Source organism: Lotus japonicus, chromosome 1 (assembly GCF_012489685.1).
Source record: "Lotus japonicus ecotype B-129 chromosome 1, LjGifu_v1.2".
Lineage (NCBI taxonomy): Eukaryota > Viridiplantae > Streptophyta > Magnoliopsida > Fabales > Fabaceae > Lotus > Lotus japonicus.
In genome coordinates, this window is record NC_080041.1 from 17,343,479 (window position 1) to 17,354,073 (window position 10,595).

General features: G+C 41.3%; 4 protein-coding genes across 4 annotated transcripts; all 4 read right to left on the reverse strand.

The window, feature by feature from the left end:
- Positions 1-1,216: 1,216 nt before the first annotated feature.
- LOC130733912 (uncharacterized) lies at positions 1,217-2,644 on the reverse strand. Its single transcript, XM_057586202.1, has 4 exons — positions 2,045-2,644; positions 1,868-1,969; positions 1,722-1,787; positions 1,217-1,631 (listed from the first exon to the last, which is right to left on the reverse strand). The coding sequence occupies exons 1-4, from the start codon at positions 2,405-2,407 to the stop codon at positions 1,572-1,574; spliced, it is 591 nt and encodes a 196-aa protein (XP_057442185.1). The 5' UTR covers positions 2,408-2,644; the 3' UTR covers positions 1,217-1,571.
- Positions 2,645-2,932: 288 nt separating this feature from the next.
- LOC130733913 (uncharacterized) lies at positions 2,933-3,445 on the reverse strand. The gene is made up of 2 exons (XM_057586203.1): positions 3,286-3,445; positions 2,933-3,174 (listed from the first exon to the last, which is right to left on the reverse strand). The coding sequence occupies exons 1-2, from the start codon at positions 3,433-3,435 to the stop codon at positions 2,986-2,988; spliced, it is 339 nt and encodes a 112-aa protein (XP_057442186.1). The 5' UTR covers positions 3,436-3,445; the 3' UTR covers positions 2,933-2,985.
- A 15-nt stretch (positions 3,446-3,460) lies between these two features.
- On the reverse strand, positions 3,461-5,370 carry LOC130728500 (uncharacterized). Its single transcript, XM_057580002.1, has 3 exons — positions 4,694-5,370; positions 3,514-4,501; positions 3,461-3,469 (listed from the first exon to the last, which is right to left on the reverse strand). The coding sequence occupies exons 1-3, from the start codon at positions 5,368-5,370 to the stop codon at positions 3,461-3,463; spliced, it is 1,674 nt and encodes a 557-aa protein (XP_057435985.1).
- A 1,523-nt stretch (positions 5,371-6,893) lies between these two features.
- On the reverse strand, positions 6,894-9,871 carry LOC130733911 (protein MAINTENANCE OF MERISTEMS-like). The gene is made up of 3 exons (XM_057586201.1): positions 9,574-9,871; positions 7,977-9,006; positions 6,894-7,894 (listed from the first exon to the last, which is right to left on the reverse strand). The coding sequence occupies exons 2-3, from the start codon at positions 9,001-9,003 to the stop codon at positions 7,485-7,487; spliced, it is 1,437 nt and encodes a 478-aa protein (XP_057442184.1). The 5' UTR covers positions 9,004-9,006; positions 9,574-9,871; the 3' UTR covers positions 6,894-7,484.
- Between the last annotated feature and the right edge of the window lie 724 nt (positions 9,872-10,595).

Genomic DNA, 10,595 nt, shown 5'->3' on the forward strand with positions numbered 1-10,595 from the left:
GTAGATTTTAATGTTTGGGGGAAAAAAATTCTTGAAGAAGCTACTAGGAGAAGCTTTTGTTGGGGAAAGTGATTTTGTGATGTTTATAATGGATTCAAACATGCTACTAATTGGTGAGTGATAGTGAGGAAGTGCAGCAGCTAGTTTAGAGATGAGGTTACTCTACCCTTTTTAAGGATTATCTTGACCATATATCTCTACTCAATGTGAAACTTCTCAACACACTTTCTCACGCCCAAAACTAGCTCCGATACGATCTTAGAATTCAGGTCAGGTTTAACTCTACCTCAAAAGCTAGCTTAGAGGTGAGAGTTAATTTACCAATTTTTTTTTAAAGGTACCAAAATTAATCAGTTATGAATTGGATTTGACAACATTACTCTATAAAAAATCATTTACAAAAAAGTCAACACTCGCATCCAAGTCCATGTTCTTTTTCATCAACACTCTCTTCTTCGTCAACACCTCCTCCTCAACAACAAAGCAAATTATAGCTTCCATGTTGATTCTTTAAAATATTGTCTGCTTAATGTTTGAGTTTAATTTGATAGTGACATTGTAAAACTACTCTATACAGACATTCAATCATTTCATGTCTTGCACTAAAAATAAATATTTTTATCTTAATTAAATTAAATGATTATTTTCTTATGTGGTGACAAATAATTGAATATATGTGTAAAGAAGTTTTACGCTGACAATGTATACAAATTAAATCCTACTCCGATGTAAAGTTTTTAAAAAATTCAATAAATAAATAATTGTAGAGGATATCATAAAGATAAATAAAATGGATAATACTTTTTTAAACACATGTATCATTTATTGAGGTAATTCTGTTCGACTCAGATGTGATAAATATCAAAGGTCTTTCCAAAAGTGCATCTTCTAAGGATTAAACTTTTGACCTCAAGAGTTTAATATATTTTTCTGAAATTTTAAATTTTGATCACTGTTTTTTGAAATTGACAATTTTATATTTTGTGTAAATTATTTTTTTTGGTACCGAGAGAGCAAAAGAAACAACAACTACATACTCAAAAAAGAAACTCCCAAAGAATTAACAATACCCTAAGAAGACCTATTGTAAATATACTCCACAGGGGATGGCACTTCTAGTTTCACAAGGAAATGAGCAAATGTATTACCCATTGTATCATTATGGATGCATGTACATTGTTCTCCTAAATCCTACAACATTACTACGGGAATTAGATTTCCCACCCCTGGGTTTAGAATTGCCACCCTAGTCTTTTTAAAAAAATGCCGGGAATACCCTCCGGGACTTAAACCTCCATACCAGTCCAGAGGTTGATGTTCTGGACTAGTCCGAGAGTTAAACCTTCGGATTCTTTAATTACAGTTAAAATAACATGACTTTAGTCCAATTGCAGCAAATATAACATGACTTTAAAATTGAAAAGTTACATAATCCAATTTAAACAAAATTACAATACAATAATCCAAGTTAAGCATTAGAAAAGTAAAGCAAAATAACAATACGAAATCTAAGTTCAGCATTTCAAAAGTTACACAAATAGTCCTTAATATAGATTAGTAAAGAACTAATATTAATCTTCTGTTATGTTTGTGAAGCTTCCAGGTGGAGGTGCACTGTCCTTTGAAAATACCTGTATAATGAAAACAGATTCAAATGCTTTGTTGTAGATGTGGAAAAGATTCAAATGCTTTATTTTAGATGTGGAAGAAGATTATCATACCTTGACTACATTGGACAAGGTTATATTCAGATAACAATTAGACTTTCTAGGAGAGAACACAGCGACCTGAAAGCAAAGTGAAGAAACGATGTGATGTCCAAGTTGTCCAAAGAAGCTTAAAATGTTAAAGTTGCCTATAGATTAACCTTTTGGAGAAGCAGAACAGATCCAACAGTTATGTCTTTCGCAAATACGCTTTCAGTGAAGACCTTGTGATGGATACTAGCGCCAACAGTGCCCGTAGGGTCCTGAATCTCAATCTCAGATGTCATGAGAGAAACATGAATCATTTCACTGAAATATAAGGAGGAATAAGGAAATACCTTGAGTGTAACTGTTGCATCTCCAAACCCATTGGGATTGCAGGATTTGATAACACCGATGACGTGATCTACTCTTTCATGATGGTGAGTGATTGCGCCCAGAGGAGTGGCAGATCCGTTTAATTGCAGGGCTGAAAGCCAAGCATTGGATTGGAAATCGGGATCGGTGTCGTGGCCGTCTTGGAGGACTTGCCTAACGAATTGTTGGGTTGAAATGTTTGGTTTGTCGTCGGTGGATCTGCGGTGAATCATGGCGGCCTGGACGGCGCCAGCTGGGCCGGGAATGAGAGGACGAGAGCTGGAGGCAAGGTTGTCTTGGCGTTTGCAAGGGCGGATGAAGGTTGATGGTGGATCTTGTTCCATTTCTTCTGGTTATTTCCTGCAACAAGGGAAGAAGGGAAGTAATGTAATGGTGTAGGATGCCTTTGGTGCATAGGGGACTAATATAGGAAGTAAAGGGATTTATGGTGTAGGAGGAATGAGTAATGGGGTTGGTGGTGAAGATTAATGGTGGTCAGAGTTGGTTGTGTAGGCAGTGATGGTGGTTGAGATTGTAATTGATGGTGGTCAGAGTTGGTTGTGTAGGCATTCTGCTGCTTGATAAGGGTGATCCAGGACTATAAGTTTCGGATCACTCCAGGACTTTAAGTTTCGGATCAATCCAGGACTATAAGTTCCGGACTGATTCATAATTAAATTTACCACCCCCCTTTTTAAGACGTCCGAGAGTTGAAAACCCGGATTAATATGAAACTTCAAGATTCGTACCTCTAAAACCAGATACTGTCACAGACAGAAACGTGAAAATGCAGTGACAATAATATGGGACAAACAGACCTCGTTACAATACTGGAGCATTGTCTTAATACATGTAGGAAAATATTCTTGCTAATAATATGGTTACAGACATGGTTACAACATTACAAACATGAATCATATTATCAATCTTCTGTTATGTCTGTTAAATCAAAGTTGGTAATAACACAAGGACCAATCCAAACAGTGTGTTCAGCCATAAATCTATCCAAACGCTCTTTATACGGTTTACACCATTCGGACTCGGGTTCTTCAACGTTGTATTCCCATTGGGGAGCAATTGGCGGCATAGGATGTCCAGACACCAACTTCAGCTACATTTAAGAGTATAGTAGTAAAATTAGATATATTTCAATATAAATTGTTTAACGTGACAAGAGAGTGTATTAATAAAAAAGAAGATATGTATTTAATTGAGGATATACCTGTACAAAGTGATTGGTCACATGACCAATAGCTATGACAGGATGTTCTAACGGTGGGGCGCCTCCTCTCATCGGAAGGTAAGTGTAACTAGATTTTAACGAGATGGAGATGAAAACCACCCGAAACCGGTTAGCAATAAGGTACCCCATCTCCGGTAGATGCATCCATTTGGCTTTAGTGGCTCTACCATCAGGAGGGAGAGTGAGACGATTGTGCATGGCTTGTACCACATCATAACCCCACATGCGTGTATAGTGTTTCTCATAGAGTGTGAGTTCTACAATCAGCTCTTCCCTAACCCGAGGCCAACCGTCCTGACCGTTCTGAAGGTCCAGCAATGCAGCGACGGCTCTGTATCCACAATTACCATCCCCGACAACATCTATCACTTCATGTATATATGGCCATAAAAAAGATGGCAACTCCGGTAAGTAGATTTTGGAGCCGGTGGCCGTCATAGCCATCTTGTTCTTTGACTTAGGAGCTTGCGATGTTGGAGTTGTTTTAGGAGTTTTGGTGAGCCTAGGTTTCCTCTTGCTAGCTTTCGATTCTTGTTCTTTGGTCTGATTGTCAACATGTTCCCAATGTGAAAGGTCACGCTGGGTGGATCCTATTGATTGACCTCTAGGAGGTTTGGTTTTCCTCTCCTTGGACGATTGATTGTGCTTTATCTTCACTTCAGGAGGACACAATGAACTGATTTGAGGACAATAAAGCTCTTTAAGCTTCCTTCTCAGCATACTTTGGCCCGCATCATCCAAGGTATTGAAATGAGCCCACAAAGCCTCAATCTCTAGCGGCATGCATCCACTGTTTGAGGTTTGACTCTCCACAACAGGCACTTGTTCCCAAGAAAGTATCTTCCAGAATGGATCAACTGCTGCATACGGAATTGAGGCAATACTCTGAAGTGCACAAGCGCAAGGTAGTCCATGAGTGACTTTCATCACGCAACCGCATTTCTCACCATGACCCCAAAATCTGTTTTGTTCATCATACATTAGGTGAAGTGCATGTTTAGCAACGAATCCTCTCATATTCTTATACATTGGAGACTTGAAACGGTGCTCTACAATGTTAATACTGCGCTCAAACGATGCTTGTATTGCATTGTGGCGTACAATGGTCAACCTATCAATTGCTTCCCATGAATCGCACAGGTTACCCTTGCCATTCCTAAGCATCTTCTTCAAGCTTGCATGTGCACTTTCAGCCCTGCATACAAACATGAAGCTAGTCTATCAAGCCTATCAAATGCATACAAAAAATGAAACAAGCCTATCAAATGAATCAATTCTATCAAATGAAACAAGTCTATCAAATGCATACAAAAAATGAAACAAGCCTATTAAATGAATCAATTCTATCAAATGAAGCAAGTCTATCAAGATTGCATGTGCGTAGTACCTGTTACTTGTTGTCGTTCCAAAATGCTTCACTCTGTTTGTCCATGCCTTCACAAATTTCTCCTTGTGAACCAACCAAGTGTCATAAATGTACGATGTGAACCTTGGATGATCCTTACACATATCACACATGTCGCTCCATTCCTCCTCAAATTGTGTAGTTGTTTCCGCATATACCACTTCATTCCACTTTTGCATCACTAAGGCTTTAAAATCCGTTGTGTCAACCCACAATTTGCACTTTGCCTCAACATTCTTGTTTATGTGGAATAGGCATAGTAAATGGGTAGCCTCAGGAAAAATATTCCGAACAGCACTGAGTAAAGCCAATTCCCTATCAGTCACAATCACTCCAGGTAATCGGGCAGGGTCAGCAAGTAGAGATTTCATGCACTCCAAGGCCCAAACATAGTCAGGTGTGCGCTCACGAGTCATGTAGCAAAATGCAATGGAGTAAGTCAGACCAGTAGAAGTGAGGCCAACCATTTCAAGCAATGGAATTTGAAATTTGTTTGTCTTGTATGTGCAATCCATGATTACCACGTGAGGGAATGTGTTGAAGAGTTTAATAGCATTAGGATGAGCCCAGAAAAGTTCCATAATGACACCCGAATCTTCTTCATGTCTTTCAAAGTGAACATAGTTGGCTTCTGCCAACTTCTTCAGCAAATATTGCATCTCTGTAAGTGGCCCGCGGTCTAATTCTTTAAATTTTGTGATCCGGTGGAGTTGTACTTGAAGGACTTAGGGTCCTTGTACGGGATGTACACACCATGCTTCGAGCACCGCAGAACAATATACATATTTCCACCTTTTCTGGAATAATCAGACCTTCCAGTCACAATCGCATATCCATTGTCCTTCCCAACATTCTTAGCCCATTGTTTAAGGTCATCAACAGTTTCAAATATCTGTACAGTGGTAACATATCATTTTAAAATTAGTAATCAATTCAAGCATCACTAAACAATAATGTCATTATGGTATACGCAATGAATACCTGATCGGTCGACCATAAATGAGTGATATCCACACTTATAGGCTGAACATTATCTTGTTGTTGAAGCAACATTCCTTCACTGACATCATTATCTTGTTTTAGAAGCAGCATTTCATCATCATAGAAAAATGTGCTCGTCATACTGCCTGCATAAACCAATCTGCCACTGGTTAACAGTCCGTATAATGAACATTCGTACTAATCCGAGACTATAACTCTCGTACTAATCCGAGACTATAACTTTCGTACTAATCCGAGACTTGAACATTCGGATTTATGTCGGGGCAGAAAAGTTGAAGTGATGGTGGTGGCAAAAAATGAAGAGAAATTTAAATGGTAGAAAATATAAACAAACGTATATTATTGGCAAATTATAATGGATGCAATGATACATACCAAGGTGGTGCTGGTTGATGAAGGTTGTTGTTGGTGGTGCATGAAGGTTGTTGTTGGTGGTGCAATGATGGTGGTGGGGGGTTGAGGGGTAGTAAGAAAAGAGGAAGTGAGGGAGTGAGGGTGATCAGAAGTGAAATGTAATGGGGGGTGGTTTGGTGGTTGAGGAGTTTATGCAGGCCATAATGGTGGTGAGGTAGGTGAAGCTATGGAGTAATGGTGCTGAAAAAGGTGGTAGAATCTGTCAGAGGTGTCCGGAAGTTGAAGTTTCATACTAATCCGGAAGTTGAAGTTTCATACTGATCCGAAGGTTGAAGTTTCGGATTATATCTTGAAGATTAAACTTCATTACAAGGGTTTGTGTTGTTGAGTGCCAGGTTTTGGTTTCCATTACAAGGGTCGATTATTAGGGTTGGTTATAAAAGTTATTGATTTTTAAAATTATTAGGGTTGATTATAAAAGTGAAAAAGAAAAAAAAATGTTAAAGTGAAGATAAAGCTCACAAATTATTAGGGTTTAGGGTAAAAGTGAAAAATAAAAAAAAAATATACGTTAAAGTGAAGATAAAACTCATACTAATCCGAAATAGTAGTGCAAAATACATAGTCTCCTAATATCATAATAGTAATGTCAACAAAATGCTCATACAACTAATGTCCCCTACTGTCCCCTACCCCGACGACCTCCCCTACCCCTACGACCTCCCCTGGCTCCTGCCCTGCCGCCCTCCCGGCCACCTGCTCGGCCACCTGCTCGGCCGCCGGCTCGGCCACCTACTCGGCCACCTGCTCCCAGACCTCCTCTCCCAGCAGCGTAAGCAATGCCCTGTGTCCCAGCCAAGTCCTGGAGGATGCGAAGTGCTCTCTCCGTTAAAGCGCGGGCCTGTGTGCCTGGCAGCAAAGCATCATCCACCTCAAGTGACAACTCAAGGACTTCTAAAGCCCTACGCAAAGCAGCCTGAAAGTAAATAATAAAAAAAACGCTGTTAGTAAATCACATACAGAAAACCACAAGTGCATAAAGAAAATAGAAATAAAATTTAAAATTTACCACGGCACTAAGATCAATCCTCCTCTCATCCGGTATGATGAAACAATGAGACACTCTAGCGTACCAATCCATGTAACCGCCCACAGCCTGTCCCTCCTCTATAGCAGGGTCGCCCTCAGGGAATGAGTACTGCACATAACCTGCGAATGCCGCATCAACAGCCTCAGCTGCGGGAGATCTATCCATCTCACTAGGGTGGCGCGGGATCGTCTGTATATACCCAAACTGTCGCATGACCCGCTCCGGAAGATGAGGTCGCACAGCAGGGGGATAGGGACACCGAATGTAGCCTGAGAACAAAGCCCTCTCATCCCGCTGTCGCCATTCCCTGTGGGCCTCATATGGAGTCTAAGTGACGTCGTCGGCCGTCAACTCATCAAGTAGTACTCGCCTCTCGTCAAGCCTAGCATGCCCCGACCGTGACTCTGTCCACCTACGTGCTCTGGGCTGGTCCTCTGTGTAAGCCGGGTTCGCATACCGGCGAACGAGCCTGTCTGGAAAGTGCTCAAAGACCCAGGCCATCAACAGGGAAGTGTAACCGCCCATCTGTTTGACCCCGCTGCGAGAAGACTGTCCAAGCTGGTCGTACAACGTGGCAAGGGCCATGGCGCCCCACGCGAACTCCGACACCCGCTCAAGATCCTGTAGCATGCCTATCCAACGGGCGGAGAATGAGTGCCCCCCACTCTTGTCGGCGAACAATGTCGCGCCAACAAGATGCATCAGGTACATCCTGGCTGCATGCTCGTACCGCCCCTCTACATTACAATGTAATACCAATTATGATTAAGTAAATATAAATAATAGTTGGAAAAAGTTCAGATAATGAATGAAACAAACCTGCAACAGCTTTCGGGTAAAGGTCTCGCAAGAAGCTGAACCTCATAGTCGGACCCCTAAGCTTATCAAACTCAGCCATGTACAAATCTGCATCCCCCCCTAACAGCAAAGCGCAGGTCTCTGCCACATCATATCTCGAGGCCACTCCTGGAGTGTAGAATCTCCCACCAACCGGGATGTGAAGAAGAGCGGAGACGTCGTCAAGGGTGACAGTCATCTCCCCAAATGGCATGTGGAAACTACTAGTCTCCTCGTGCCACCTCTCCACAAGGGCCGATATAAGCCCTGGATCCGTCTCTACATAGCTGCACCTGACCAGTGGATACAGTCCGCTCCTCTCCACAATCAAGCGGACCTCCCTGTAATTGTCCCCCTCACACGTCATCAGCCCGAGCTTCGTACCAGCAGTGGCAAGCCTCAAATCACCTCGCTCAGAATAACGAGGGTCAGTGGTGCCTAGTAGGGTATGCCACGTCCACGGCGCTATGTGATCCGGGTAATGCTGCAGAAGTGACAACTCAACCGGCCCACCAGGAAACGGTGGATCTCTCTGGAGCGGCGGCATATTCGGATCCTCTACCTCTACATCCTCACCCTCAATCTCAGACTCAGACCCCGACTCCGACCCCGACTCCGACTCCGACTCCTCAACTGCATCAATATCAAGTGAAGAGGTGGAAGGCTCAACAGTATCGTGGGCGGTAACCTCAGGCGTCGACTGAGGAGAAACCTCAGTAGCAGTAACCTCAGGCGTCGAGAGAGCAGGAACCTCAGTAGCAGGAACCTGAGTAGCAGGAACCTCAGTAGCAGGGGCAGGAACCTCAGTATCAGGAACCTGAGTAGCAGGAACCTCAGTAGCAGGGGCAGGAACCTCAGTGGTCGCCTTCGGAGCCCCCTTCCTAGCCCGCTTCCGAGAAGTCGACACATCTGTATCATGATCACCTCGCCTATGAGAAGCGTGGAGATAGGCACGACGATCGGCCAACTCTTCAGACGATACCCTCTTAGTTTGCTTTGTCCTCGCCATAATCTATCAGAAAAAATAAGGAAAACAGATTAATAGCTATGTAATGAGTAACTAACTAGTTGAAGCAATCCACAAGTATACACAGTAAACTAATGTTATGAAATTTCAATACAATTCAAATAATGTTATGAAATTCAAATGTGAAATCTCAAGTTGGTTATGTCCTTAACCACTACCCTAAGATAGCCAAAAGCATGGAAATTATCTTCACCCCATTCATCTTATCATGAAAAACAATAACAGAAGCAATAGGAGAGACAGTACTGAATCTCTCAAGTCCGAATCTTGAAGTCCTGGACCAGTCCGAATCTTGAAGTCCTGAACCAGTCCGAATCTTCAAGATTCGGAGTACGAATATCCCCAAATTCGCACCTCAGAACCCCATATACCCCAGAAATCACAATAGGAATGAAATTTCACCAAATCAACTCATAAAAAGGGATTCGAAACCTAACCTAATCTGAAATACCTAAATTTGAAACCCTAAATTTGAAATCACAACACTAACTCATCAAAATACACATGATTCAAAATACACATGATTCTTGGTCGTGGATTCCAACAAATTACCTCAGTGTGGTCGGTTTTGAATCACAGATGATTCTTGGTTGCTTTTGGTCGTGATGTGTGGGTCGATTTGGGTGCCTCTGGGTCGCTTCTCCTGAACCAGTCCGAGAGTTGATGTTCTGTCCCGTTACAAATGTGAATCTGAATTGATAGTTTTGTTCTATTATTAACTGAGTCCGACATTTGAAAATTCGGAGGAGTCCGAATGTTATACATTCGGACTAAAACACGGAGGGGCAATATTGGTTTTTCCCCACTTTTAAATGGGGTGGCAATTCTAAACCCAGGGGTGGGAAATCTAATTCCCCATTACTACCGTCTATTGTTTCTTTCACTTTACCTTTCTCTCTAGGTGTACAAAGAATCCCCATCTATACATATATGAGACCTAGGACCGGCCCAACACCAAATGAGGCCTAAAGCAATTTTTAATTTTGGAGGCCTTAAGACATGGTTGATCTAAGATAAAAAAAATTTATTAATTTTAATTTTGGGGGGCCTTTTTTACTTAGTAAAAAAAATTAGAGGCCTTTTTATACTTAATAAAAAAATAAAATTTTGGAGGCCTAAAACCCTTGCTTGAGTTGCTTTACCCTTGAGCCGGCCTTGATGAGACCATATCTCTCAACTCTTAAATTTTAAATCTCATGAACTCGCATCATTAACTTTTGTTCTCATGAAGCCTTGTGACATGAACTTCCAGATATAAATAAATCAATTAGAATTAATTTTTTAAATATATATTAATCATTCAAAATTATTTGTATTATTAATACTTTTTAAATTAACATTTGGTTAATCAATGATTTAAAGTATTAATATTTAATTATTTGTATTATTATTTGTATCATGAGCTTCTATCCGTAGAGCTGGGTCTGCGATATACCTAAGTTCAGGAGTTCGGGAATATCGATTTTTTTTTTCTGATTGCAACACTATTGTTCAAGCGCTTCAGACTCACTTTGATGTTTTTACTTCTTAAGTTAGAGTCACGATGCTCCGCGTTCATGTCTTGCTTAAGTTGG